The sequence below is a fragment of the Calonectris borealis genome, unplaced genomic scaffold (assembly GCF_964195595.1).
Source record: "Calonectris borealis unplaced genomic scaffold, bCalBor7.hap1.2 HAP1_SCAFFOLD_59, whole genome shotgun sequence".
NCBI lineage: Eukaryota > Metazoa > Chordata > Aves > Procellariiformes > Procellariidae > Calonectris > Calonectris borealis.
This window is the reverse complement of record NW_027441465.1, coordinates 1,032,409-1,059,866: the sequence shown is the minus strand read 5'-3', so window position 1 is coordinate 1,059,866 and position 27,458 is coordinate 1,032,409. Positions and strand designations below refer to the sequence as shown.

Here is a 27,458-nt window from a genome sequence, read left to right as displayed (position 1 = left end):
CCCTATTTGTTCCCTTTTCCAGCCAAAAAAAAAGGGGATTTTTTTTCGGTCGCTTTATCCCCACCCGCTCCGGGACGGTTTTGCCGAAGCCGGGGGCCTGCATGGGTACGTGGGCGTCATCGCACACGACCTTGTGAAGCTCCCGCTGCTCAAGGATTGATGTTAACCCCGCAGAAGCGATGAAACGTTACGTAAGGTCATTAAGACAGCGATAAACGGACATAATTAGTGCGGCTGACACGAGTGGGCGGGCCTGGAAAGGACGCGTGGCTGCGAGCAGCAGGTCACAGCCGCCCCCCGCCTCACCCCGCCGCGGACTGAGCGGGGCGGCGCCTCCGCGGGCATTTATATAGGGCGCGAGTGGCGGACCTGAGGGGGAACTGCGAGCGGCGCGCTGGCGCCCCGCCTACCACCACCGCCCCTTTCGCCCACCGACCAATCGCGCCGCTCCTCTCACCCACCAATCAGACGGCGCCTCTGGAGTTTAAACCGTCGGTTTTGGCGCCAAACCGTGACCTGCCCGCCCGCGGCTCGGTGCGGTTCTGCCTGCTGCGTCCCGCGGACGGAGCTCCCGGACCGGCGTAACGGCAGATCCCGGTGGTCTCTTAGGGCTTAATTTTTCCTTCCGGAGGCCTGATCAGCCCGGGTGTAGCTTTGCTGTATGGAGGAGCTTTCTCATTCCAGCGCGGAGCTCCGGTGAAGCACCCACCGCGCAGGCGGGAGCGTGGTCACGCTGGGGGAGCGCTCTGCACCCTCGCAGATTCCTCGGCCTGAGGCCCTGAGCAATCCTGTTTGCTCTGACTCTCCCTGCTGCGAGCAGAGGTTGGGCTGGGATCCTCTGGAGGCCCCTTCTAACCGGATCCATCTTGTGAAGGTGGCAGGGCAGCCACGTGTGCGCTGCCGGAGCGTTGGGTGCTTGTGCAAAAAAATTCGTGGTATTCAGGAGGGAGAGAAATTCAATAAACGTAAGCGGGGGGCGTTGAGGACATGAGGCAAATGCAGAAGAGGAGGGAGAAAAAGAGCTTAGCAGAGGATGGTTTCGATCCATCGACCTCTGGGTTATGGGCCCAGCACGCTTCCGCTGCGCCACTCTGCTGCTTATAAAAACAACTTTTTCTTTTATTCTGATAAATCGTAAATGGAAAAAATTCCCTCCCGCAGCCCGGCGCGGGTGCAGACGGGTTGCGGTGCTCCACGGGGGGGTGGGTGGGAGACGGCGGGGTTTCCCCGGCGGAGGCGGGAGGGAAAAATAGGGGTAAGGGGCCTCCCCTTCCCCGCGGGATTATTATCCCCTCCAACTCCCAGGACCCCCCCCAAAAAAGGGCGAGGGAGGCTCCTCCGCCCCCCCTGGAGATGCCGGGGCTTGAACCCGGGGCCTCATACATGCGAAGCATGCGCTCTACCGCTGAGCTACATCCCCTGCGCGCGCCCCGCGCCCGCCACCGCCCTTGGCACCGCCTTCCCCGGGCGAAACCCCACCCTCCGCCCCGCCCCCCCCCCCCCCCCCCCCCCCCCCGGCCTAGCGCGCCCCATGGCGGCGCGGCGGCGGAGCCCGCCCGGCGGACGAGGTGGCCGAGTGGTTAAGGCGATGGACTGCTAATCCATTGTGCTCTGCACGCGTGGGTTCGAATCCCATCCTCGTCGGCGAGTTCAGATTTTGCTCATCCTCCCCCTTTTTGGGGTTCCCGGGGACCCCCCCTCTCTACCTTTTGCACCTAATTGCAATTAATTTTTCGGGGTTCCCCCTCTAGCACCTTTACAACTTTTTTACCAAGTGGTTTTGGGGGGTCCCCGCGCACTTCCTCAGACGGACGATCCCCGTGTGCGTGCTCCCTGCGATTTCTAATTGCTTCCCCCCTCCCAATTCTTGCAGGTGGGTGCGTGGGCCCCCCGCAAGTTTTAACCCTCCACCTCTCACAGGTGCAGGAGCCCCCCCCGTGCAATTTTCCAAGCTTCCGCCCCATTTTTTTGCAGGATTTGGGGGGGGGTTGCAGGCTGCAGGTGGGGGAAGCACCGTGCTATTTCCCAACCCGGGGTCCCCCCTTTCTGTTTCCGGTGCAGGAGCCCCCCCTCCCGTGCAATTTTCCAAGCCCCCCCCCCGAGTTTTGCAGCAGGCAGCGCATCCCGGGGGGTGCACGGGGCCGGGAGGGGCGGCGGGGCGGGGCCGACACCGCGGGTCTCTGTGGCGCAATCGGTTAGCGCGTTCGGCTGTTAACCGAAAGGTTGGTGGTTCGAGCCCACCCAGGGACGTGAGTAAATATTTTTCCACGCGAGTTTTTTTTTTTTTTTTCGGATGGGAGGGGCAACTTGCGACGCGGTCACGTACTGTGTTCCAGGTGGAAAACGGGGATGGAAAAAGGGTGAAAGAGTCAAAATAAAGGTAAGGTGAGGAAGAGGAAAACAACACGCTGCATTGGCCGGGAATCGAACCCGGGCCTCCCGCGTGGCAGGCGAGAATTCTACCACTGAACCACCAATGCCCCCGCTAAACAGGCGTCAAGAGACTGAAAAATAAGGTGATTAACCCCAAAACAGATCCATGACGTATAAAATCTTTATGCCTGCGAGGGGTGAAGCTCTGCTAATTGGGACGGCGCACTAATTAAGATTAATAGCAACTAGAGGCGAAGGAGGCGCTTCTCGCTGGCTGCGCGCTCCCACGGTGCGCGATTTGAATTTCGCGCGCTCGGCGCTGATTGGCCGCAGCGTGCGGGTGGGCGGGGCCGCGAGGGGAGTCCCGGGTCCCTCCTGCGCTGAGCAGCCGCGGCCCGGCCGGGAGCGCCCGCGCCCCGAGGGGAAAGCGGGGCCAAGCGGCTCCGGTACCGCCTTCTTCCCCGGGGAAGCCCCGCTGCGGTTGCCCCAGGGCTCGGTCCCCCGAATGGGGTCCCCCGGTGCCGGCTCTGCTCCCCTCCGGCGCGGCACCGAGCTCGCACAGGGACCAGCGCGGCTTCCCCGCCCCCGCACCCCCCCCGGTCCACGCTGTGCGCGGCAGGATCCGAACGACGTGTTCTGATTGGCTGAGACCCTTGCGCTGAACTAACGATCAGCGTCCAATCAAAGCCTGCGTTCTGGAGCCGGTATATTTGCATGCACGGGGTCCCTCCGCACGGGGCGCTACGGATTCTCTCAGCCAATGGCCGTGCGCGACGTTTGAATCCCTCATTTACATAATGCCGCTATAAAAGCGGCGCCGCCCGCTCGGCGGCTTCACTGCGTTGCGGACGGTTGCGGTGACTGCGGTGAGCGGATCCAGAGCGCGATGCCCGAACCGGCCAAATCGGCGCCTGCCCCCAAGAAGGGCTCCAAAAAGGCGGTGACAAAGACCCAGAAGAAGGGCGACAAGAAGCGGCGGCGCAGCCGCAAGGAGAGTTACTCCATCTACGTGTACAAGGTGCTGAAGCAGGTGCACCCCGACACCGGCATCTCCTCCAAGGCCATGGGCATCATGAATTCCTTCGTTAACGACATCTTCGAGCGCATCGCGGGGGAGGCTTCGCGCCTGGCCCACTACAACAAGCGCTCCACCATCACCTCGCGGGAGATCCAGACGGCCGTGAGGCTCCTGCTGCCCGGCGAACTGGCCAAACACGCCGTCTCCGAGGGTACCAAGGCCGTCACCAAGTACACCAGCTCCAAGTAAAGCGGCTGGATATCGGCTGCAGGAACCCGCTCGGCTCAACTCAACCCAACGGCTCTTTTCAGAGCCACCCACTTTCTTAGCAAAGAGCTGACGTCGCTGCTGAGATGCCCCTTTTTTGGGGGGGGGTTTTTGAGGATCGTAACGGTTTGTAGATCGGGGGTGGGGGAGGTTGGGGCAGCTGCTGAGCGTTTTAAAGGCTGTCTTTAAAATGGATTATTTTTCTGTATTTTAACAAAACGCGGTTTCTGCGCTGCAGCGAAGGTTTTTCCCTCTAGGACGCCCGCAGCCCTCGGGGTTCCTTGTTCCTGATGCCGCTTTCGCCTTCAAACCCGCTGCTCCGCTCTGATTGGTCCGGGTGGACGTAAACGTCACCGCGGGGCGGGACGCGCTCAGGGACTTGCAAGCGCAGGTTTCCCCTCTGGTCCGACTCGGGCCTATATAAACCCCGTGGGCGGGGCTGCAGCGCCCACACCGGGGCGGGGGGAGCTGGGTGCTGTCGGGGGGAGCGGGGCGCGGAGCGGCGGGGGCACGGCCGGGTGCCCCCCAACACGCAGAGCGAAGCCTGTTCCTGTAGCTGGGTGCTGTGTTTTAGATCGGCACCTCTATGGCGTGTGCGGGGGGGGGGGGTTACGGATTTTACTGCTCAAAGCTTTTTTCGTGAGCTGCCTGCTACTGTGAGCCTCGATTTTTTTTTTTTTTTTAGGGCAAAACTGAGGCTTTTCTGGGCTGTTAAAATGCAATAACTGTAAAAAAGCTGAGTTTGATGAATATAAAGAAGCCTCCTTAGCGCGTACTTGACACCACCGCTGTGGCTGGGTGGGGAATGACACCCCCACCCTATTTTCTACCTTGATGTTTGCCTGGAAGAGAGAGGGACTGGGACGCGTTCTTTTTGGGTTTGGATGGGACGAATATCGTTCCGTGTATTCGTTCGTAATTTCGAGTCTCCCTGGAGAGAGATTTGCCCCCGGCGCGGTGCCCACCTAAACGGCGGGGAATCCAAACGGCGCGCTGCCATTGGCTGAGCCAATACAGCAGCAGACCAATCAGCGCGCGGGTTTTGGAGCCCCTGTAGTGGCATAGTCGGAGGCGCTCCGACGGGATTGTGTCAGCCAACGGGCGAGCGCGGACTGGAGCCTTCATTTGCATAACTCTACAACCGGCGCAGTTGCCGTTCCCGGTGCGGGCGGCGGCAGCGCGGTGCCCGGGCCGGCCAAGCGGCGCCCGCCCCTAAGGGCTCCGAGGAGGCGGCGACAAGGACGCAGAATGAAGGGCGACAAGGAAGGAGAGCTGCTCCATCTGCACCTACGAGGTGCTGAGCAGGTGCACCCCGACCTCCTCCATCACTGATCATCACCGAGGGTGCCCAGCTTCGCTTTACACCCGCTCCCCTTAAGAGCTGCGTGAAGCCGGAGAAAAAAGCCTTTCCTGGAGATATTTTTCCTAGAATCTACTGTAATTGCGATGTGTCCTATAAAGATTTATTTCGCGATATCTACAGACGTCACTCGCTTATAACCAAGCTCTTAAGTCATTCCTCGCCGGCTACGGAATTGCCAGAAGGCGACTTTATTAGCAAAAATTAGCGTTTTTTGTGTTCGTTTTGCAAATTGTTATCGGAACCCTGAAACCCATCTCCTTTTCCACGTTTTTATCTTTAGCAGCTGCTCCCCTACTTCTTTCGGGGCTGTTTAATGAGTTTTGGGGTGACGGTGCTTTACCTCCTGTTTCAGCTGTAGAAGTATTAAGACCTGAGTAACAATTCATTTATTAACGCTCATTAAGCCCCCATCACCCCGCTCCTCCAGCCCTTTTCCTGAAGCGGTGGGTGGCTCTGAAAAGAGCCTTTGGGTTTAAAAAAAAAAAAAAAAAAAAGAGAATAAAAAAAACCCCGAGGCGATAAAAACCCCGAAGCTTCCTCGCAGCAGCTTCACCCCCCCCCTCGCCGCCTCACTTGCCCTTGACCTTGTGGCTCTCGCTCTTCTTGGGTAGCAGCACGGCCTGGATGTTGGGCAGGACCCCGCCCTGCGCGATGGTGACACCGCCCAGCAGCTTGTTGAGCTCCTCGTCGTTGCGCACCGCCAGCTGCAGGTGGCGGGGGATGATCCGCGTCTTCTTGTTATCGCGGGCGGCGTTACCCGCCAGCTCCAGGATCTCCGCCGTCAGGTACTCCATAACGGCGGCCAGGTAGACGGGAGCGCCGGCGCCCACCCGCTCGGCGTAGTTGCCCTTTCGTAGCAGGCGATGGACGCGACCCACGGGGAACTGGAGGCCCGCGCGGGATGAGCGCGACTTGGCCTTAGCGCGGGCCTTGCCCCCCTGCTTCCCGCGGCCCGACATCGCCCCCCTCCTCCGCCACAGAAAAGAACAGCGCGGCGCCGCGGCCCTGCCTTTTATACCCTGCCGGGGATCAAAACGGCACCTTCTGATTGGTTACAAGTCCGCTCGCCGGAGGACCAATAGAACAGCAGCGACTCCTGGCCAATAACGGCCCGAGGTTTGGAGCCGCCTCATTTCCATGCGGGGCGTGGCCAAGTGTGGCCCCACGGAGGTTACAAAGGGAGGCTGGAGCCGCCGGAGCCCCCGGCGGGCAGCGGGGCCCGGCGAGCCGCGGGGGGCGGGGGACCCCGGGCGGGGCTGGAAGGGGGCGGTGGCCGCGGGCTGCTAAACGCATCGCTCGCTCCTTCAAGCTATAGGTGACTATTTAGGTTATATAAAGCGAGCTTTTTTTATATAGTAAAGCTCTTTTTTACACATTAATAGCTCAGCACAAGTCTGCTGTGGGGCTAAGGGCAAACCGCTCGCTCCCTTCTCCCGCAAACAGCGTTTTAAGGCTTTTAAAGCGTTTTCGGGAATTTCCGGAGCAGAGCTGCGCCGGTCGCCCGGCGCGACGGGGGCTCCGTCCCGCCGCTCGCACACCGTCCGGCGCTGGACGCTGATTGGTCGCACTGCGAGCCGGCGGCCTTCCCATTGGTCCGCAGGGAAGAAGGGGGACGGAGGTGGCGGGTCTCACTCAGGTCCGGCCTGACCCTACATAAGGGCGTTCCGCCCGCCGCTGCTCCGCGGGTCGGAGCGGCACGGAGGGTGGGTTCCCGCCCCCTTAGCAACCTTTTCACCTTTAAAAATCACGGGTTTACCTCTAAAAATCCTTCTTTTCGCCTTTTTTACCCCCGAACCCCGCGGGTATTTGTGCCCCGCCGGGTGTCTCCCCCCCACCCTCGGATCTCCCGCCCGGGGATCCGCAGCCCATGGGGAGGCGCCGGGCGGGTGCCGGCAGGAGCCCGGATAGCTCAGTCGGCAGAGCATCAGACTTTTAATCTGAGGGTCCAGGGTTCAAGTCCCTGTTCGGGCGAAAACCGTTTTCCCTTTTTCCTTCCCCCGCAGGGTCCCCTCTCCTCTCCCACCGCGGCCCCCACCGGGCTCCGCCGCCCTCCCCACCCCTCCCGGCCCCGGAGCCTTTTTTCTTTCTGCGGCGGAGGCGGCGCGGAGGCGTGTGGGGCGCGGCGGCGCTGGCCGGGCGGGCCGGTCCCATGGTGTAATGGTTAGCACTCTGGACTCTGAATCCAGCGATCCGAGTTCAAATCTCGGTGGGACCTTCCACCCCCCCGCCTTTTGCGACCGCCCCCGGTCACCCTCTGTCCCCCCCCGGTACAGGCAGGGATGGGGGGGGGGGTCGGTGCTCCGCGTCCCACCGCATTTGGGGACCACGGGGGACACTCACTTGGGGAGTGCCCCACCAGGTATGACGTGGGTTGTCCCAAACATGACCCCCCTGTGGGGACTGCAGGTGATGTCCCATGTGTGACGCCCCATCACCGACCCCGTGTGACGTCCTACGTGTGAAACCCCATCAGGGACCCCGTGTGACATCCTACGTGTGACACCCCATCGGGGACCCCGTGTGACATCCTACATGTGACACCCCATCGGGGACCCCGTGTGATGCCCCATCAGGGACCCCGTGTGACATCCTACGTGTGACGCCCCATCAGGGACCCCGTGTGACATCCTACGTGTGACACCCCATCGGGGACCCCGTGTGACACCCCATCAGGGACCCCGTGTGACATCCTACGTGTGACACCCCATCGGGGACCCCGTGTGACACCCCATCGGGGACCCCATGTGACGCCCCATCAGGGACCCCGTGTGACATCCTACGTGTGACACCCCATCAGGGACCCCATGTGACACCCCATCGGGGACCATTTGTGACGTCCTACATGTGACGCCCCATAGGGGGCCCCGTGTGACGCCCCATCGGGGACCCCGTGTGACACCCCATTGGGGACCTTGTGTAACCCCCCTCCTTCCCCCCCCTTGGGGGACTGCATGTGACATCTCATGTGTGACACCCCATCAGGGACCACATGTGACGTCCCAAGTCTGACACCCCACTGGGGACCCCGTGTGACGTCCCATGTTTGACACCCCATTGGGGACCTTGTGTGACATCCCATGTGTGACACCCCATGTGTGACACCCCATGGGGACCACCTGTGACACCCCATCACGGCCCATGTGTGCCACTCAGGGTGTCACCCTGTGGGTCCCACCATGTGCCACCCCATCAGGGACCACCTATGAGGTCCCCTGTGTCTGCCACCCCTCTTGGGGACCACAAGTGCCACCTGGAGGGGGAGGTGACCTCATATCACGCTGTCCCCAAGGGGAACTCAAAGTGACTCTACGGACACTTCTCCTCTTGTACCTCCAGCCGTGAGCCCCACTGGAGCCTGGGCTCTCCCAGCGCCCCCCAGTCCCTCCCAGTGCTTCCCAGTCCCACTGCCCCCACGGCAGGACCTGGCTTCTCCTGCCCCACATCCCAGACAGTGGTGGCCTTCATCCCCAGTGAGCAATTGGGGGGTTGGTGGCCTGGGCGGGGGGGACAAGATCCCCATCCCAACCAGCCCCGTGTCCCCTGCCAGCTGGTGGCACAGAGCAGGGCACGGGGACGTGAATACGGGGACAGGGACAAGGCTGGAGGGCACCAGGATGGGGACAGGGGACCATCTTCCCCCCCCCAATAACCTCCTTTGGGGCATCCCCAAGGTAGGACCTCGCTGGTGGGACCGACAAGGTCCACCCCCGGACCCGCCGCCTGACTCCAGGCCAACGTCCCCTCGCCGCGACGGCACTTTGACTCCGGTGACACCAATCCCGATAAACCGATGACCACAAAATTGCAAAACCTTCTTGAGCAAAGGGCAACGCCCGGCGTGTTTCACCCCGAGTTTTCCATCGGCTGCCAAAAAAAACCCATTTAATCCTCGTGATAATTTTATAGCCGGCGAACACCTGGGGTTACAAATCGGAGGCAAAGGTGAGCGACGCGGAGGTGAGGCGGCGCTGAACCTGTTTGGTTGTTTTGGGTTTTTTTTTGTTTTTTGTTTTTTTTTTTTTAATTAGCAGAAAGGTTAATTATCCCGTCAAGAAGCAGCTTGCCAAGGGCTCACACCCAGGTTGGGAATTTAAAAGGCAAACTTTGTTTTTTTCTGCCGGCGAGTAGGAGGTAAAAAAAAAAAAAACAAACAAAACAAAACCAACCACCTTCTTTGTGCGACCGTTCGCATGGGAGAAGGGGCGTGGGGTGGGCAAAATGCTTCGGCGTTGACTGGTCCTGCCTGGAAAGGGCTGAAGATGCGGCCGGTTTCCAAGAAAATGGGGAGGGGGGAAGGGAGCAAGTGGTGTTGGGGTGGGGTTTCCACACGGGAGCAGCAATAAAGTAAAGGGCAGGGAGGCCGATTTCCCCATTTTTACAATGAAAGGAGAAATGTTGGAGGTGTTTGGGGTCAGCTGGAGGTGTTGGAGATGTTTGGGGTCAGCTGGAGATGTTTGGGGTTAGTTGGAGATGTTTGGGGTCAGTTGGAGATGTTGGGGTCAGTTGGAGATGTTGGGGTCAGTTGGAGATGCTGAGGGGCTGGATGGAGATGTTGGGGTTGGATGGAGACACAGGTCAGATGGAGACATGGGGGGGTTCGATGGAGACATTGGGGTTGGATGGAGACATTGAATGGAGATGTTGGGGTTGGATGGAGAGGTTGGGGTTGGATGGAGAGGTTGGGGTTGGATGGAGACACAGGTCAGATGGAGACACGGGGTGGTTCGATGGAGACATTGGGGTTGGATGGAGACATAGACTGAATGGAGAGGTTGGGGTTGGATGGAGATGTTGGGGTCGGATGGAGAGGATGGGGTTGGATGGAGAGGTTGGGGTTGGATGGAGACATTAGGGGTTGGATGGAGACATTGGGGTTGGATGGAGACATAGACTGAATGGAGATGTTGGGGTTGGATGGAGATGTTGGGGGTGGATGGAGAGGATGGGGTTGGATGGAGAGGTTGGGGTTGGATGGAGATATTAGGGGTTGGATGGAGACATGGCAGGGGCTGCACAGGGACCTCCACCCACCCCATAGGGGACCCAGGCACGCCTGCGTTCTCCACGCAGCGCGGTCAAACAATGATCGAGCAGGGTCTGCTCACAGAGATGTCTCCTCGTAGACCTCAACCCATAACGCAAAGGCAAGAGTGGGTGGATGGAGGGATGGATGGTTGGTTGGCTGGATGGACAGATGGATGGATGGACGGACAGATGGATGGATGGATGGACAGATGGATGGATGGATGGACAGATGGATGGATGGGTGGTCAGATAGAGGGAGGGATGGATGTTTGGCCAGATGGATGGATGGACAGATGGATGGATGGATGGACAGATGGATGGATGGACGGACAGATGGATGGATGGATGGTCAGATAGAGGGAGGGATGGATGTTTGGCCAGATGGATGGATGGACAGATGGATGGATGGATGGATGGATGGATGGACGGACAGATGGATGGATGGATGGACAGATGGATGGATGGATGGATGGTCAGATGGATGGATGGATGGTCAGATAGATGGATGGATGGCTAAATAGATACAGTAGATAGATGTGGTAGGTAGGTGGGTAGGTGGACAGATGGACGGCAGACAGACAAACCGAGGCTAGCGACACTGATGGACAGCTAACATTTCCGTACCGATCGGCTCGGCAGACGAGCCGGTACCGGCAAAGCCTGGCTGCGTGGCCGGATGGCAACCATCTGGCATCGGTGAGTAGCCAGAAGGATCCAAACGGCAGCAGGACGGACAGACGGACGAGCGCCCTTCCTCTGCCGGCTGGATGGACGCAGCCGGAGGGGCAGAGGCAGGAGGGACGGGCGGGCAGGCGGCTGACCAGCCGGCCGGGGGAGATAATCGGTACAAACCACCCCCGCGGTGCCCACACACCTGCCCCACACCCCGGGGCAGGGCTCCTACCGCAGGGAAAAGAAAAGGGGGGGGGGGGAATAAAAAAAAATAAAAAAAAAAAAAAAAAAAGAAAAGAAAACAAACCACCCTAATCCCAGCAACGGCAAAACCCTGCCGGGCGCCGGCAGCCGGGGCAAGGTGCACTTAGGGCGGACCTTGGCCAACAGCACCCAGCGTGACCATGCCGGTGCTGGGGGCCGTCACGGCGACGGCGGTGGCCGGGTTGGTTTTGCTGTTGTTGCTGGTACCGGCGGCGACCGCTCGCCTGCTCCCTTTCTTCTGGGCTGATTTGGTGGCTTTCGTCGGCTTGGCGCGGTCATCGATACGATGCCGACGGCGTTTCAACAGCCGACCCCCCGTCACCCTCCTCGACGTCTTCCAGCAACACGCTCGGCGCCAACCCCGCCGGCCCCTGCTCCGTTTCCAGGATGAGGTTTACACCTACGAGGACGTGGAACGTCGGAGCAACCGGGCTGCTCGGTTTTTTTCCCGACGCCTGGGGTTGCAACCGGGTCAAACCGTCGCCGTTTTCCTCCCCAACGAACCCACCTACGTCTGGACCTGGTTGGCGTTGGCCAAGTTGGGCTGCTCCATGGCCTGTCTCAATTGCAACGTACGGGGTCGGGCGTTGCAGCACGCGCTCGCCGCCGCCCAGGCCACCCTCGTCCTCGCCAGTCCCGGTGAGTGGCTCCCACCCGGGGTTGGGGTGGGGGGAGGGAGGACATTTGGGGTGCTGAGAGGCAGCTGGGTGGTCCCCCCCCTCTCCCCCCCGGGGGTGGTTGCGGCGCGCGTGCGGGATGGGGAGGGTGAGGCGGGGCGGTGTCTGTGCACGGGGGTGCTGGTGCGGGGGTTTGCCCGGGTGTCAGCGGCAGCACGCGTGTCTGCACGCGTGTCAGTGTCTGTCCATGGATTTGCACGCGTGTCAGTGCCTGTGCATGTGTCTGCACCCGTGTCAGTGCCTGTGCATGTGTCTGCATGCGTGTCAGTGCCTGTGCATGTGTCTGCACATGTGTCGGTGCCTGTGCATGTGTCTGCATGCGTGTCAGTGCCTGTGCATGTGTCTGCACCCGTGTCAGTGTCTGTCCATGGATTTGCATGTGTGTCAGTGCCTGTGCATGTGTCTGCATGCGTGTCAGTGCCTGTGCATGCATCTGCATTCGTGTCGGTGCCTGTGCATGTGTCTGCACGCGTGTCAGTGTCTGTCCATGGATTTGCACGCGTGTCAGTGCCTGTGCATGTGTCTGCACCCGTGTCAGTGCCTGTCCATGGATTTGCATGCGTGTCAGTGCCTGTGCATGTGTCTGCACCCGTGTCAGTGCCTGTCCATGGATTTGCACGTGTGTCAGTGCCTGTGCATGCGTCTGCACACGTGTACAGTGCCTGTACATGTGTCTGCACGCGTGTCAGTGCCTCTGCATGTGTCTGCACCCGTGTCAGTGCCTGTCCATGTGTCTGCATGCGTGTCAGTGCTGTACATGCGTCTGCATGCGTGTCAGTGCCTGTGCATGTATCTGCATTTGTGTCGGTGCCTGTGCATGTGTCTGCACCCGTGTCAGTGTCTGTGCATGGATTTGCACGCGTGTCAGTGCCTGTGCATGTGTCTGCATGCGTGTCGGTACCTGTGCATGTGTCTGCAGGCGTGTCAGTGTCTGTCCATGGATTTGCATGCGTGTCGGTGCCTGTGCATGTGTCTGCACCCGTGTCAGTGCCTGTGCATGTGTCTGCACGCGTGTCGGTGCCTGTGCATGTGTCTGCATGCGTGTCAGTGCCTGTGCATGTGTCTGCACCCGTGTCAGTGTCTGTCCATGGATTTGCATGTGTGTCAGTGCCTGTGCATGTGTCTGCATGCGTGTCAGTGCCTGTGCATGTGTCTGCATGCGTGTCAGTGCCTGTGCATGCATCTGCATTCGTGTCGATGCCTGTACATGTGTCTGCACCCGTGTCAGTGTCTGTCCATGGATTTGCACGTCTGTCAGTGCCTGTACATGTGTCTGCGCGTGTGTCGGTGCCTGTGCATGCGTCTGCATTCATGTTAGTGTCTGTGCATGTATTTGCATATGTGTCAGTGCCTGTACCTGTGTCTGCATGCGTGTCGGTGCCTGTGCATGTGTCTGCACGCGTGTCAGTGTCTGTCCATGGATTTCCATGTGTGTCAGTGCCTGTGCATGTGTCTGCACGCATGTCGGTGCCTGTGCATGTGTCTGCACGCGTGTCAGTGTCTGTCCATGGATTTGCATGCGTGTCGGTGCCTGTGCATGTGTCTGCACCCGTGTCAGTGCCTGTCCATGGATTTGCATGCGTGTCAGTGCCTGTGCATGTGTCTGCACCCGTGTCAGTGCCTGTGCATGTGTCTGCATGCGTGTCAGTGCCTGTGCATGTGTCTGCACGCGTGTCAGTGCCTGTACATGTGTCTGCATGCGTGTCAGTGCCTGTGCATGTGTCTGCACCCGTGTCAGTGTCTGTCCATGGATTTGCATGTGTGTCAGTGCCTGTGCATGTGTCTGCATGCGTGTCAGTGCCTGTGCATGTGTCTGCATGCGTGTCAGTGCCTGTGCATGCATCTGCATTCGTGTCGGTGCCTGTACATGTGTCTGCACCCGTGTCAGTGTCTGTCCATGGATTTGCACGTCTGTCAGTGCCTGTACCTGTGTCTGCATGCGTGTCGGTGCCTGTGCATGTGTCTGCACCCGTGTCAGTGTCTGTCCATGGATTTGCACGTGTGTCAGTGCCTGTGCATGTGTCTGCACGCGTGTCAGTGCCTATGCATGTGTCTGCATGCATGTCAGTGCCTGTACATGTGTCTGCACGCGTGTCAGTGTCTGTCCATGGATTTGCACGTGTGTCAGTGCCTGTACATGTGTCTGCACACGTGTCTGTGCCTGTGCATGTGTCTGCACGCATGTCAGTGCCTATGCATGTGTCTGCATGCGTGTCAGTGCCTGTACATGTGTCTGCATGCGTGTCGGTGCCTGTGCATGTGTCTGCACCCGTGTCAGTGTCTGTCCATGGATTTGCACGTGTGTCAGTGCCTGTACATGTGTCTGCACACGTGTCTGTGCCTGTGCATGCGTCTGCAGACGTGTCAGTGCCTGTGCATGTGTCTGCATGCGTCAGTGCCTGTACATGTGTCTGCATGCGTGTCAGTGCCTGTGCATGCGTCTGCACCCGTGTCAGTGCCTGTACATGTGTCTGCATGCGTGTCGATGCCTGTGCATGTGTCTGCACCCGCGTCAGTGTCTGTCCATGGATTTGCACGTCTGTCAGTGCCTGTACATGTGTCTGCACGTGTGTCAGTGCCTGTGCATGCGTGTCTGCAGACGTGTCAGTGCCTGTGCATGGATTTGCATGGTTGTCAGTGTCTGCGCACATGTTTACATGTGTCAGTGGCTGCATGTGTGTCTGCCCACGTTGGTGTCCATGCATGGACTCCCATGTGTGTCAGTGCCTGTGCATGTGTCTGCACGTGTGTCAGTGTCTCTGCGTGTATTTCCGTGCATGTTACTGTGCATGCAGTTGCACACGTCAGTGTCCATGCATGTCACTGTGCATGCAGTTGCACACGTCAGTGTCCATGCATGTGTCTGCGTGCACGTTCCCGTCTGTCCCTGCATTTCCATGTGTGTCAGCGTCCGTGCACGTGCTCGCACGTGTACCAGCGTCTACACACGCAGTGGCACATACGTCAGCGCCAATGCATGCATTTGCACGTGCGTCAATGCCCGTGCACGTCTCTGCACACGTGTTGGTGTGCATACATGCATTTCCACGTGCGTTGGTTTCTCTGCGTGCATTTGCACACGTGTCAGTCTACGTGCGCGCATCTGCACGTGTGTCAGGGTCTGTGCGTGTATTTGCACGCGTGTCGGCGCCCATCCGTGTGCTCTTGCACGCACGTCCGCGGCACGCCTGCGGGCGGGAGGCGCGGCGGGGCCGTTTGCCTGTATTTGCACCCCCACCCTCGCGCGACATGGGCTGGGGCAGCCCTTGGCACACGCGTGTCAGCGTGTCGGGGTGCGCTGGCCACGTCAAGGCCACGGGTTAATCATCACCAGCCCCTTCCCCGGGGTAAAGGTCCTATTTCTTTTTTTTTTTTTTGGCATCACATTTTTTGGGGAAGGAGGGGGCTGAACCCGCTGGGATCCTCGGGGTGCCCATTTTGGGGGGGGGCAGGGTGCCCCTTGGGGTGCTGGGGGCACCCATTGAATTGGGGCACCCTTAGGGGATGCTGCGGGTGCCTCGCTGGGGTGAGCGGGGAGCCCTTTCGGGGTGCTTTGAGCGCCCACCTGGGATCTTTGGGGTGCCTGTTTGGGATCCCCCGTGGGGGCCTGTCTGGACAGAAGACCCCCTTTGGGGTGCTCAGGGTGCCCCTCGGGGATGTATGGGGTGCCTGGGTGATCAGGGAGCCCTTTTGGGGTGCTTTGAGAGCCCAGCTGGGATCACGTATGGGACACCCTGGGTGCCAGCCCTGTCTGGGACCCCTGGGGCTCCCGTCCAGGATGCCCAGGGTGCCCCCCCGATTGAGGTCCCTGTTTGGGGTGCACCTGGTGCCCACCTGGGGGATCCTTTGGGTGCCAATTTGGGATGGCTGGGTTCCCCACCCGATCAAGGGGTTCGTTGGGCGCCCATCTGAGATCTTTGGGGCACCCATCCATGACGCCTGAGGTGCCCATTTGGGGGTACATCAGGTGCCCATCCCTGACCCTTTGGGTTCCCCTCTTGGATGCTCATCCACCTGGGGACCTCCACTGGGGCCATGTCCCCTTCTCCCCCCCAGACCTCCAGGCTGCCGTGGAGGAGGTGCTGCCAGCCCTGCAGCGTGACGGCATCCGCATCTTCTACCTGAGCTCCACCTCACCCACGCCGGGCATCGAGGCCCTGCTGCCCGCCATCGAGGCGGCCTCCGATGAGCCCCTGCCCGCCCACCACCGCGCCGGCATCACCACCAACTCCAAGGCCATCTACATCTACACCTCTGGCACCACCGGTGAGGCTGGGGGGATCAGAAACCCCAAAGGCAGGAGGGTCTGCTCCTTGGAGAACGGTAGCTGGGAGGGTTTGGGTGCAATGGGTGAGGAGCCAAAGGAGGTTGTCCTGTGTGGGTTGTGTGGGCAAGGTGGTGCGGGTGATGTTGGGGAGGTTGGAGGCGTCTCGTGGAAGCCTTTCTCTAACCCTGACCATCGTGGGTCCATCTGGGTCAGGTTCCTCCTGGCTGTGTCCATGTGAGGGTTGGTATCTCCAAGGATGGAGACCCACCATGTCCCTGGGTCTGCCCTCATTGGGATGGGGTGGAGTGGGGCCTCCCTCATCCAACTCTGAACCCAAACCAGATCCCACCCCAACCAACACAGGCGCATCTGGATGAGGTTCCTCATGGCTCCTCCCAGTGAGGTCTGGAGAACTCTAGGGATGGAGACCCACCATGTCCCTGGGTCTGTCCTTGTTGGGACGAGGTGGGGTGGGACCTCCCTCATCCAACCCTGAGCCCAAACCAGGTTCCACCCCAACAAACACAGGCGCATCTGGACAAGGTTCCTCATGGCTCCTCCCAACAAGGTCTGGAGACCTCTAGGGATGGAGACCCACCACCCTGAGCGAAGGGCTTTGACCTCCCATCCCACCCCTCATCCCCAGAACCTCCCATCCCACACGACCACCTCCAAGGAGGACATTTCCCACCCTCTGCTTCCACCCCCTAGGGCTGCCCAAGGCAGCGGTGATCACAGAGTTGAAGCTGATGATGGTGGCCAACCTGGCTCGGCTCTGTGGCCTGCGCCCTGATGATGTAATCTACACAACGCTGCCGCTCTACCACTCGGCCGGGCTGCTCATCGGGGTGGGAGGGTGCTTCGAGGTCGGTACGTACGCCCATGCCGCACGTGGCCCAGCCAGCATAGGGAGGGGGTGCAGGCAAGGACAGGCAGAGAGAGGTACTGGAGATGGATGGATGATGGATGGATGGACGGACAGATGGATAGATGGATGGATGATGGATGGATGGATGATGGATGGATGATGGACGGATGGACGGATGGATGATGGATGGATGACGGATGGATGGACGGACGGATGGATGGACGGATGGATGATGGACGGATGGATGGATGGATGATGGATGGATGGATGGAGAACTGCTGGGGGAGAGAGGAAGAGGAAGAAGGGAGAGAGGAAGCTGTGTCCATCGATGGGTGAGGGATGGATAGACGGATGGGTGGACATTTTAGACGGACCGACAGCTGTTTTATGGAGATGGATGAATGGATGGATGGAGAAAAGGGGAAAAAAAAAAAAAGAGAAAAGGGGAGGGGTAACCATCACCCTGCCGTGTCCCCACAGGAGCCACCTGCGTCCTACGGGCCAAGTTCTCCGCCTCCCAGTTCTGGGACGATTGCCGTCGCTACAACGTCTCCGTCATCCAATACGTGGGTGAACTTATGCGTTACCTCTGCAACACACCCAAGGTAAGGTCCTACCAACCTGAAATCCACCCCGGGGCGGGGAGGCAACGGCGTGGGGCGCACGCCAAGACGGTCCCTCCCTTCGTCACCCCACAGCGCGCCAACGACTGGGAGCACGGGGTGCGCTTGGCCTTGGGCAACGGCCTGCGGGCAGAAGTGTGGAAGGAGTTCCTCCGGCGCTTTGGGCCCATCTCCATCTGGGAGTTTTACGGGGCCACCGAAGGCAACGCCGGCTTCATCAACTACACCGGCAAGATCGGGGCCGTGGGCAGAGCCAACATGTTCCTCAAGGTGGGCTGCCGGTGATGATGATGGTGGCGGGGGAGCAAACGTTGACTGCCCTGGGGAGACCCATACTGTACCTCAAGTTGGGTTGATGCCAAGAGTGCGTGGGGGGGGGTCTCTGGGGAAGCCAACGCTGTCCATCAGGTTGGGTTGATATAAAACCAGGATCTCCAAGATCCCCTTTTCACATCCAAAAGGAGTCCCCTCCAGCTGGTTGGCCGACGTTGACTCAACGTTGACCTCCCTGGGGAAGCCAACGCTGTCCATCAGGTTGGGTTGATATAAAACCAGGATCTCCCAGATCCCCTCTTCACATCCAAAAGGAGTCCCCTCCAGCTGGTTGGCCGACGTTGACTCAACATTGACCTCCCTGGGGAAGCCAACGCTGTCCATCAGGTTGGGTTGATATAAAACCAGGATCTCCAAGATCCCCTCTTCACATCCAAAAGAAGTCCCCCTCCAGCTGGTTGGCCGACGTTGACTCAACAGCGTTGACTCAAAGTCTAGTTTTGGAGTTGGCCGATGTTGACTCAACAGCGTTGACTCAAAGTCTAGTTTTGGAGTGTCCATGGTGACCTGGCCATCTCTATAACCCCGAGAAAATCCACTTCAGTGTTAATTCTCAGTCCCCAACCACCCACGCGTTGAAGAAAAGCTGCAAAAATAAGGTTTTCTTCACCCTTTTCCCACAGTTGCTGCGCTTGGCATTCTCCCACGGCTCCCACGGGTCCTTGATTTGAAAGACATCACTGGTCACTGGTCGCATCTATTTAGCTTAAATCTTATTTAAATATAAAGGGCGATTAACTCAGATGGAAACCAAGCGGCTACCTAGGATGTTGGGATCTGGGGGGGGGGGTGGGGTGTGTTTCTGTGGGTTGTAACGAGCCAATAACAGAGGATGGGACCTGGCAGTGGAAGTCTTCTCGCTCTTTTTAATCCTGCATTTCTCTTCCACCCACCAGTTTCTCCCTTTGTCCCTCTTCTGCCCTCCAGAGTTTCACTCCCTTTGAGCTGATCAAATACAACGTGGAGGAGGACGAACCCGTACGGGACGAGCGAGGTCTCTGCATCCGAGTCCGCCCCGGTAAGAAGCCATGAGCCTTACGAGGGACTTTTTGGGAAGAAAGGAGGGCAGACAAAGGGTTGAGATGCATCAAAGTCACCTCTTGGTCCTTATCACCATCATCTTGGTGGCTGGAAGCCACCAGAAACCCCTCAAAGAAACAGGAATGTCATCCCCGAGCAGCCGGTGGGGCACGGAGGTAACGTTCCCCAGCACCGAGGCAGTTGCTGACCAGCCTCCAACCCTCCTTTCCCTCCCCGAAGGTGAGACGGGGCTGCTAGTCATCAAAATCACCAAGAACACCCCTTTCCACGGCTACGCGGGCGATTCCCAGAAGACAGAGAGGAAGATCTTGAGGGACGTCTTGGTCAAAGGCGACACCTTCTTCAACAGCGGTGACCTTCTCATGATGGACCATGAAAAATTCATCTACTTCCAGGACCGTGTGGGAGACACTTTCCGGTAACTCTGATGCTCACACACCCACGTCTACGTGGGCGATGCCACCTGCCAGCCCAAATTCTCTCTCACAGCTTCATCCCTTCTCTTCCCTAGTTGGAAAGGCGAGAATGTGGCCACGACAGAGGTGGAGGCCACTCTTGCCATGGTGAACTTCATCCAGGAGGTCAATGTCTATGGAGTATCCGTGCCGGGTGAGTACTGGGTGGTGCGGTGGAGTGAGTCGGACCAAAATAAGCATCTGGTGATGTTTCAGCCATGGAATGTGCCCCCAAATGGTCCCAGCGGCCACCCAGAAGCCTAAAGTAGAACAGAATGGAAGGGACCTACAACGATCATCTGGTCCAATGGTGTGACCACTTCTGGGCTGACCAAGTAGGACTCATTGATCCAAAATAAGAGTCCGGTATTGTTTTGGGCTCATGATTACTGCCACAATGGTCCAAACAGCCACCAAGAAGAGTAAAACAGGACTGGGTTGCCCAAAAGAAGCACCTAGTGTTGTTTGGGGCAAGTAACATGTCCACATAATGGTCCAACTGACCACCAAGAAGAGTAAAACAGGACTGGGTTGCCCAAAAGAAGCACCTAGTGTTGTTCGGGGCAAGTAACATGTCCACATAATGGTCCAACTGACCACCAAGAAGACTAACGTAGGACTTATTGACCCAAAATAAGTTTCTGGCATGGCTTTGGCACACAATGGGCTCCTGTAAAGGTCTGAGCGGCCACCAGGAAGGTTAAAGGGGGACTTGGTTGCCCAAACCAAGTGTCCAGCATTGTTTTGGGCATGCAATGTGCCCCTGCAATTGTCCAAGCAGCCACCAAGAAAAGTCAACCGCGGTTGCCCAAAAGCAGCATCTGGTGGTGTTTTGGGCAACTGACCTGTCTCCATGATGGTCCACGTGGCCACCAGGAAAAGTAAAAGGGGACTCGGTTGCCCAAAATAAGCGTCTGTTGTTATTCTGGGCACATGATGTGCCCCCATCATGGTCCCAGCAACCTCCAAGGTGGCTAAAGTGGGACACATCCACCCAAAATAAGCGTCCAACATTGCCTTGGGCACGTAACAGATCCCCGTAATGGTCCAAATGGCCACCAAGAAGAACAAAATGAGACTCGGTTGCCTAAAATAACCCTCCGGCCTCGTTCGCAGGGTGCGAGGGGAGGTGCGGCATGGCGGCCATCCGCCTGAAGGCTGGGACGAGCTTCGAGGGCGAGAACCTCTACGCCTTCACCAGGGAAACGCTGCCCAGCTACGCCACCCCCCGCTTCGTGCGGATCCAGGTCGGTGGTCTCGGCTTCATCCAGGCATCGGGGCGGCTTCTGGGGGATGGGGGTTGGGGTTTTTTTTTTTCCCCCAGTCCTCTGTCAAATTAATCCTTCGGACGAAGGGCGATTCGGCAGCGTTGGGCGCCAGCGCCCGTTTCCGATGACGGTGCCAGTCACCCTGTGCCAGTAACGGTGCTGGGGTCCCCCGTTAGCAGCGACGGTGCCCGTTCCCCACGGCTGATGACGGTGTCAGGGTCACCCTGTTGTCGATGGGACTGTTTCTGGAGATGGTGACGGTCACCCAATATCAATGACGTCAGGGTCACCCTGTGCTGATGACGGCATTGGTCCACCTTTCCGACAACGGCGTCAAGGTCCCGCCTTTCCCATGCCAAGCGGTGGTCACCCCGTGCCAACGGATGGGCACCTTGTGCCGGTGACACCATACAGGTCCCCCTCAATTCCGATGACATCATCTGTGCCCTCGTGCCAACGACGCAGGGGTCACCATTTCCAATGATGGCACCTGGATCCCCCCCCCGTGCTGATGACGCCGTTGGTCCCCCACGTTGCCGATGACAGCGTTTAGGTCCCCCGTTTCTGACGACAGCGCCAGTCACCCCACACCGGTAACGCCATCCATCCCCCGCCCCCCGTTTCTGATGACACCGTTCATCTCCGCAGGATGCCCTGGAGATCACGGGGACCTTCAAGCAGTGCAAAGGCAACCTCGTCAAAGAAGGCTTTGACCCCAACGTCATCAAAGACCCCCTCTTCTTCCGCGACGACAAGAAGAAATCCTACGTGCCCCTGAACCCCGACATCTACGCCGCCATCCTGGACATGAAGCTCAACCTATAGAACGAACCGAACCACGCCAGGGTCTTCACGATGGCCTTGGGGCGATAATTGCCACAGGGCAACTGGCAAGGCCAATTTGGGGCTAAATCAGGCAGTTTTCGCTTCCTTCGGGGAGTTTTTAAACGGTGTCGGAGCACGACGAGGGTGACAGGCTGGTTTCGGCGCTCGCTATCCCGCCTCCGTGCCATGCCGGCTGCGGAAATTAAAGGCTTAATTCTAATTATTTGGGTCCAGGCGGGCGCCGGGTCGATGAGGGCCGTTTTCTGGGTGACAGACCCACTCGCTTTCCCTTCTGGAAGGGGGCAGGGGGTGCCCCAAATCCTCCCCGCTGCCGGGAAGGGAACATTTGCTCAGCGTTGGCCTCTCGCTTGCCCGTGGGGCCAACCCAGACCCCAAAACGCTTTTGGTTTCCCACCCAGGGGCTTGTTGAGCCGCTTCAGCTCACCCATCTGCAACAAAACCGATTTCTTTCTCCCTGACCCAATTTTCTGCCTGATCGGTGACTTAAACCGGCTTGGGTGACTTAAACCGGCTCGGGTGACTTAAACCGGCTCGGGAAGGCAGCCTGGGCTCCCCCATCCACCTCAGACCCTCGCGACGCACACCCAGCCCCCACGACAGCATCGACTTCTTCCTGCCCTTCCCCAGCACCCGCTGAGCCGGTTTAACCGACAAAAAAGGAGCCGTTATTTCTCCCTGCAACCGTTTTCTGCCGGATCGGTGAGGAAAACCGGCACGGGGACGCTGTCCCGGTTCCCCCGTCTCCCAGACGTGAACCGTCCCCCTCGATTTTTCATAGAAAAGGTGAAATTTTTTATTTACAAACCTTCCCAACGGCACCGGGGGCAGGGAAGAGGAGGAGAAGAACCGGGCGTCCGCCAGGAAACCTTCACTCGCCGCCATCACCCAACAACTGCAGCTCCACCACCCGCGGCGGAGGTTCCTTGGGGGGTCGACGAATCTCCAGGGGGACCCGACGTTCCCGTTGCAGCTCGCCCACGCGAAGCCTCAGCCGTTGTTCCCGACGTTTGCAGGCTTGAAGTTGCCGTTGGGCTTTGTCGAGGGCGTCGAGGGCGGCCTCGGCGCGGCGTTTCCAGAGCAAGGCGCTGCCCACCTGGTAGCTGTGCTCGCTCTGGATGTACGCCCCGGCCGGCGGCGGCAGCCGTAACATATAGAGGGAGGGGGAGACGGGACGGGGGGGCGCCGGGGGGTCACCCTCGGGGAGAGCCGGGGTGGCCGTGGCTTCCTCGTCCCCTGTAGCCACCAAAAGGCTGTCCGGGAGGGGACCGCGGGCACCTGAGGGACCAGGAAGGGCCGGGACGCCCCCGTGGTCACCGGCGGGGGGGGCACCAGGGTCTTCGCTTTCCCGGGGGAAGCAGGAGACGTCGGCGGTGAAGGGGGGGTCTGGTGGGGAAGGGGGGGGGTCCCGCCTGCACAGGGAAAGAGGAAATTAAATTGGGGGGGACCAAGTGGCGTCCTATGTGACCCCCCCACCCGTTTGCGCACCCCTCGGGACTCACCTCCACCTCCTGGTAGCCCGAGGGGGTTTTGGGGTGTCACTCTCGGACGTGGGGGGCTTCGGTTTGGTGGCCCGGGGGGGTTTGAGGGAGGCCGACTCGAAGACGGTGGGCACGGCCCCTTCCTTGAGACGGTGGTAGCCACTGCGGGGGGCCGGGGGGGGGGGTCAGTGGGTGGCATGGGGCACCTGGGGGGGGCCCCAAAGGCCTGGGGGAGGGGGATCCCCAGGGTGCCCCACGGCTGTCAGTGTCCTCGGGGTGTCCCCAGGGAGGCCCCAGAGGTTGCAGAGTCCTCGGGGTGCTCCATAGCCCTAGAGGGTCCCCAAAAGTCCTGGGCTGCCCCCAAGCTCTAGAGAAGCCTTTGGGGAACCTCAAAAGCCTTAGAGGGGGTCCCCAAAATGCCTTGGGGGGTTCCTTAGGGGGATCCACAGCCTGCAAGGTCTCCTAGGTGCCCTAAAGCCCTGAGGGGAAAGAGGGAGGGGGCTCCCAAAAGCCCTTGGGTGCTCCATAACCCCCAGGTCCCTGGGGTGCCCCCAAGACCTTGGGGGGGGGGGGGGGGGCGTCCCTGAGGTGCCCCAAAGCTCTAGGGGAAGGTTTGTGAGCCTCGAAAAAGCACTGAGGGGGGGGCTGTCCCCCCAAAAGCCTTGGCGGGGGGAGGGACCCATACTTCAGGGTGATCCAAAGTCCCGGGGACCCCCCAGCAACACTGGGGGGAGTGGGGGGAGGGACCCCCAGCTGGGAAACTGAGGCAGGGGGGGATGGGGGGGGGGGGGTGTTCAGAACAAACCATTCCCACCTATGGCGGGGGAGGGACAGACCACGTTAATCCCCACCCTGGAGGAGTCCATTTTAAATCAAAGGGGGGGGGGGGTTTAATTAGGCCAACCCATTCTTTGCAGGGGAAGGGGGGGGACGCCACCTCGTTAAACACCTCGTTAGCTACCTGAAGCCGACTATCTCGAAGCAGCTCTTCTCAAAGTGCTGGGAGCAGAAGTAGATGTACTTGGAGGCCGGGTCCCAGCGACCTTCCCCGCTCGCGTCCCGCCGCCGGCTGTTCTCCAGCCACAGCGCCCGCCGCGGGTTGTCCTTCTTGGGCAGCCTGGGGGGGGCGGACACACCCCCAAGTCAGCTGCGAGGCCGCGGTCTCAAATCCTCCCCCCCCCCAGCCCGTTTTCTGCAAGGGGTGCCCCCCCCCCGCACCTGTAAATGGAACAGTCCGGGCATGTCCAGTTAAAGGGGATGGGGCTAAACCATTCCTAAAATAGGGGGCTGGGGGGGGGGGGAAGGGGGCACACCTGGTGCAAACCATTGCTAAAGGCAGGGGGGGGCACAGCTGGGCCAAACCATTGCTAAAGGAGGGGGGGAACACACCTCGGCCAAACCGTTGCTGGGGGGGGGGACCTGGGCCAAACCATTGCTAAAGGAGGGGGACGACACTTCGGACAACCCATTGCTAAAGGGGGGAGGGACACCTGGGACAACCCATTGCTAAAGAAGGGAGGACACACCTGGGACAAACCATGGCTGGGGGGGGACCTGGGACAAACCATTGCTGAAGGAGGGGGATGACAATGACACCTGAGACAAACCATTGCTAAAGGGGGGGGGAACACCTGGGACAAAGCATTGCAAAAGGGAGGGACACACACCTGGGACAAACCATTGCTGGGGGGGGACCTGGGACAAACCACTGCTGAAGCGGGGGGGGACACACCTGGGACAACCCATTGCTAAAGGGGGGGGACACACCTGGGACAACCCATTGCTAAAGGGGGGGGGACGACACACCTGGGACAACCCATTGCTAAAGGGGGGGGGGACACACCTGGGACAACCCATTGCTAAAGGGGGGGGGGACACACCTGGGACAACCCATTGCTAAAGGGGGGGGGACACACACCTGGGACAACCCATTGCTAAAGGGGGGGGACACACACCTGGGACAACCCATTGCTAAAGGGGGGGGGGGACACACCTGGGACAATCCATTGCTAAAGGGGGCGGGACACCTGGGACAAAGCATTGCTAAAGGGGGGGGACACACACACCTGGGACAGCCCATTGCTGAAGGGGGGGGACACACACCTGGGACAACCCATTGCTGGGGGGGGGGAACACACACCTGGGAGAAACCATTGCTGAAGGGGGGTAGGGGGGACACGACACCTGGGACAACCCATTGCTAAAGAGGGGGCAGACACACACCTGGGACAAACCATTGCTAAAGGGGCGGGGAACACACCTGGAACAACCCATTGCTAAAGGGGGGGGGAACACACCTGGAACAACCCATTGCTAAAGGGGGGGGGGAACACACCTGGGACAATCCATTGCTAAAGGTGGGGGGAACACACCTGGAACAAACCATTGCTAAAGAGGAGGGGGAACACACCTGGGACAAACCATTGCTAAAGGGGCGGGGAACACACCTGGGACAAACCATTGCTAAGGGGGGGGGGGAACACACCTGGAACAAACCATTGCTAAAGAGGGGGGGGGAACACACCTGGGACAAACCATTGTTAAGGGGGGGGAATACACCTGGGACAACCCATTGCTAAGGCAGGGGCCCACCTGGGACAAACCATTGCTAAAGGGGGGGGACACCCACCTGGGACAACCCAGTGCTAAAGGCGGGGGGGGGGGGGGGGACACGTGGGACAGCCCATTGCTAAAGGCGGGGGGGGACACACCTGGGACAGCCCATTGCTAAAGGCGGGGGGGGACACACCTGGGACAGCCCATTGCTAAAGGCGGGGGGGGGGGACACACCTGGGACAGCCCATTGCTAAAGGCGGGGGGGGACACACCTGGGACAGCCCATTGCTAAGGGGGGCAGCGGGGCAAATAAAGCATGAAAGAGGTGGAAAAACCACCCAAATAAAATCACAAGGCAGAAACAGGGAGAGCCCCTTGGCCTGACCATTTGGGGAGGGGCGGGGGGGGGGGCAATGAAGAGGCCAATGGGGGGTCCACCCCCCCGAGGGGGTGCCGGGGCACCCACCGGTGGAAGGAGATGCCTCGGTTGCGGGTCTCCCGAGTGTCGCGGGTGCAACAGCCGGCGGCAGAGCAGTGACGGGGCATCTGGGGGGGGGTGAGGGGGGGAAAGAGGGGGTGAGAAGATTCTCCCACAGGAACCCCCCCCCCCCAAAATTGCATACGGTCCCTGCTCCCCCATGTGCCACCCAAATAGATGCTTAGACCCCCAATTTCCCCCCCAACCAGCCCAGACCCCCAAATGCCCCCCAAATCCCTGTGCTTCCCCCCCCGAGCCCCTGAAGTCCCCCCATAAGCCACCCCAGGCCTCTCCAAATCCCCTAGATGCTCCCCCCAGCCAGTCCTTGCCCCCAGAGATACCCCAGACCCACAGGTCTCCCCCCCCCGAGCCACCACAGAGGCCCTCAAGCCCCCCCCCGAGCTCGTCCACACCCACTGGTGCCCCCCAAAGTCCCCGTGCCCCCCCCCCCCCGAGTCCCTGGTGCCCCCTCAGAGCTCCAAGTGCCCCCTCCCCCCGAAGTGACTGGGGGGGGCCCCAGCACCGAGGGCTCCCCTCGGGATGGGGGGGGGGGGGGCAGATGACGTCACGAGGAGGCAGGGCACCCCGCGGCCGTTGCTAAGGGCCCTTCGTGGGGGCCGCGGTTGCTGGGGGGGGGGGCCGGAAGGGGCGGGCCCGGAGCCCCCCGGGACCGGACACTCCCTCCCCGTCCCCCGTCCCCCGGGGCCGGTTCCCGGGGTCGGGGCCGCCCCCTCTGCCCGCCCCGGGCGCGGCCTCACCTCGGCGCTCCCATCCCGCCGCCGCCACCGCGGCCGCCCCCTCCGCCCGCCTCGACTCTCGCGAGAGCCGGCGAGACTCCCACACCTCGCGAGAGCATCCCCTCCGCGCCCCGCCCCTTCCTTCCTTCCTTCGCCCTCATTGGCTGCGCCGCCGCCGAGTGGGCGTGGCGCGCACACACCGCGCCCCGCCCCTTTCTCCTCACTGGCTGCGTCGCCGCGGCGGGGGGAGCTCCCTCCCTCGTCCCCTGAGCCCGCTCCTCATTTGCATGCTGTGCCGTCATTGGCCAGGCTCGCCCCGCCCCGTCCTTATTAGCCATGCGAGCCCCGCCCCTCCGCCCCGGGCGTTTCAAGGCCCCCCCCCCCCCGCCCCGGACCAGGTTTTGGGGTGTTTCAAGGCTCCCCCCCGACCCACTGTAGAGGGGTTTGGGGGCGTTTGAGGGCCCCCCAAACTGGGGTAAAAAGGGTTTCAAGGCACCCCACAACACGGTTTTGGGGTGTTTCAAGGCCCCCCCCTCCCCCTAGTGCCATTGAAGAAGGGGGTTGGGGGGGGGTTGAGACCGCCCCCCCCCCCACTTGGGGTAAAGAGGGTGTTTCAAGCCCCCCCCAAACCTGGGCCTCAGGAGTATTTTGAGACAGCCCCCCAAAATGTGGTTTGGGAGGGTGGGGTCCCCCCTTTCAAGCCTCCCCCCCCCCCCCAAATAGTGTTTTGGGGAGAGTTTCAAGGCTCCCCCCAACATGGGCTCTGGGGTGTTTTGAGCCCCCTCCTTTTTGCAGCCCCCCCCCCCCCCCGAGTCACTCAGGGGCAGATCCATCTTAAAAGCACTTTAA

General features: G+C 60.2%; 4 protein-coding genes and 7 non-coding genes across 13 annotated transcripts; 6 read left to right on the top strand and 5 right to left on the bottom strand.

The window, feature by feature from the left end:
* Nucleotides 1–1,024: 1,024 nt before the first annotated feature.
* On the bottom strand, nucleotides 1,025–1,096 carry TRNAM-CAU (transfer RNA methionine (anticodon CAU)). Its single transcript has one exon. It is a non-coding gene; the product is annotated as a tRNA-Met (tRNA).
* A 252-nt stretch (nucleotides 1,097–1,348) lies between these two features.
* TRNAA-CGC (transfer RNA alanine (anticodon CGC)) lies at nucleotides 1,349–1,420 on the bottom strand. Its single transcript has one exon. It is a non-coding gene; the product is annotated as a tRNA-Ala (tRNA).
* A 142-nt stretch (nucleotides 1,421–1,562) lies between these two features.
* Nucleotides 1,563–1,644, top strand: TRNAS-GCU (transfer RNA serine (anticodon GCU)). Its single transcript has one exon. It is a non-coding gene; the product is annotated as a tRNA-Ser (tRNA).
* Nucleotides 1,645–2,176: 532 nt separating this feature from the next.
* On the top strand, nucleotides 2,177–2,250 carry TRNAN-GUU (transfer RNA asparagine (anticodon GUU)). Its single transcript has one exon. It is a non-coding gene; the product is annotated as a tRNA-Asn (tRNA).
* A 46-nt stretch (nucleotides 2,251–2,296) lies between these two features.
* LOC142076518 (histone H2B 5-like) lies at nucleotides 2,297–3,675 on the top strand. Its single transcript, XM_075138804.1, has one exon. It carries the CDS (start codon nucleotides 3,260–3,262, stop codon nucleotides 3,638–3,640), a length of 381 nt encoding a protein of 126 aa, XP_074994905.1. The 5' UTR covers nucleotides 2,297–3,259; the 3' UTR covers nucleotides 3,641–3,675.
* On the bottom strand, nucleotides 2,410–2,480 carry TRNAG-GCC (transfer RNA glycine (anticodon GCC)). Its single transcript has one exon. It is a non-coding gene; the product is annotated as a tRNA-Gly (tRNA).
* Nucleotides 3,676–4,124: 449 nt separating the features above from the next.
* On the bottom strand, nucleotides 4,125–6,019 carry LOC142076517 (histone H2A type 2-C-like). The gene is made up of 2 exons (XM_075138802.1): nucleotides 5,606–6,019; nucleotides 4,125–5,373 (listed from the first exon to the last, which is right to left on the bottom strand). Exons 1-2 carry the CDS (start codon nucleotides 5,978–5,980, stop codon nucleotides 5,332–5,334), a joined length of 417 nt encoding a protein of 138 aa, XP_074994903.1. The 5' UTR covers nucleotides 5,981–6,019; the 3' UTR covers nucleotides 4,125–5,331.
* A 900-nt stretch (nucleotides 6,020–6,919) lies between these two features.
* Nucleotides 6,920–6,992, top strand: TRNAK-UUU (transfer RNA lysine (anticodon UUU)). Its single transcript has one exon. It is a non-coding gene; the product is annotated as a tRNA-Lys (tRNA).
* A 172-nt stretch (nucleotides 6,993–7,164) lies between these two features.
* TRNAQ-CUG (transfer RNA glutamine (anticodon CUG)) lies at nucleotides 7,165–7,236 on the top strand. Its single transcript has one exon. It is a non-coding gene; the product is annotated as a tRNA-Gln (tRNA).
* A 2,355-nt stretch (nucleotides 7,237–9,591) lies between these two features.
* On the top strand, nucleotides 9,592–21,559 carry SLC27A5 (solute carrier family 27 member 5). Its single transcript, XM_075138795.1, has 10 exons — nucleotides 9,592–11,621; nucleotides 15,716–15,925; nucleotides 16,638–16,796; nucleotides 17,275–17,399; nucleotides 17,493–17,687; nucleotides 18,678–18,768; nucleotides 19,011–19,209; nucleotides 19,303–19,400; nucleotides 20,363–20,493; nucleotides 21,163–21,559. The coding sequence occupies exons 1-10, from the start codon at nucleotides 11,123–11,125 to the stop codon at nucleotides 21,337–21,339; spliced, it is 1,884 nt and encodes a 627-aa protein (XP_074994896.1). The 5' UTR covers nucleotides 9,592–11,122; the 3' UTR covers nucleotides 21,340–21,559.
* THAP7 (THAP domain containing 7) lies at nucleotides 21,169–26,707 on the bottom strand. 3 transcript variants are annotated; one of them, XR_012671198.1, is made up of 6 exons: nucleotides 26,631–26,707; nucleotides 25,861–25,940; nucleotides 23,800–23,955; nucleotides 22,860–23,000; nucleotides 22,166–22,769; nucleotides 21,169–21,532 (listed from the first exon to the last, which is right to left on the bottom strand). XR_012671198.1 is itself a non-coding variant. In XM_075138797.1 (5 exons), exons 2-5 carry the CDS (start codon nucleotides 25,938–25,940, stop codon nucleotides 22,229–22,231), a joined length of 918 nt encoding a protein of 305 aa, XP_074994898.1. In that variant the 5' UTR covers nucleotides 26,631–26,707; the 3' UTR covers nucleotides 22,129–22,228. The 3 variants fall into 3 exon arrangements, 1 of the variants encoding a protein (XP_074994898.1); XR_012671199.1 differs by lacking the exon at nucleotides 21,169–21,532 and adding an exon at nucleotides 21,594–21,667 and having other exon boundaries at nucleotides 26,631–26,673; XM_075138797.1 differs by lacking the exon at nucleotides 21,169–21,532 and having other exon boundaries at nucleotides 22,129–22,769.
* Between the last annotated feature and the right edge of the window lie 751 nt (nucleotides 26,708–27,458).

Bases quoted from the DNA above. Each gene is read 5' to 3' on its own strand.
- THAP7 (XM_075138797.1), bottom strand. From the start codon at position 25,940: ATGCCCCGTCACTGCTCTGCCGCCGGCTGTTGCACCCGCGACACTCGG. The intron at 23,956-25,860 runs GTGGGTGCCCCG...CGCCCCCCCCAG, and splicing joins CGAGGCATCTCCTTCCACCG to GCTGCCCAAGAAGGACAACC. The intron at 23,001-23,799 runs GTAGCTAACGAG...GGCCCCCCGCAG, and splicing joins TTCGAGATAGTCGGCTTCAG to TGGCTACCACCGTCTCAAGG.
- LOC142076518 (XM_075138804.1), top strand. From the start codon at position 3,260: ATGCCCGAACCGGCCAAATCGGCGCCTGCCCCCAAGAAGGGCTCCAAA.
- LOC142076517 (XM_075138802.1), bottom strand. From the start codon at position 5,980: ATGTCGGGCCGCGGGAAGCAGGGGGGCAAGGCCCGCGCTAAGGCCAAG. The intron at 5,374-5,605 runs GTCAAGGGCAAG...ATACTTCTACAG, and splicing joins AGAAGAGCGAGAGCCACAAG to CTGAAACAGGAGGTAAAGCA.
- SLC27A5 (XM_075138795.1), top strand. From the start codon at position 11,123: ATGCCGGTGCTGGGGGCCGTCACGGCGACGGCGGTGGCCGGGTTGGTT. The intron at 11,622-15,715 runs GTGAGTGGCTCC...TCTCCCCCCCAG, and splicing joins CCTCGTCCTCGCCAGTCCCG to ACCTCCAGGCTGCCGTGGAG. The intron at 17,400-17,492 runs GTAAGGTCCTAC...GTCACCCCACAG, and splicing joins ACCTCTGCAACACACCCAAG to CGCGCCAACGACTGGGAGCA.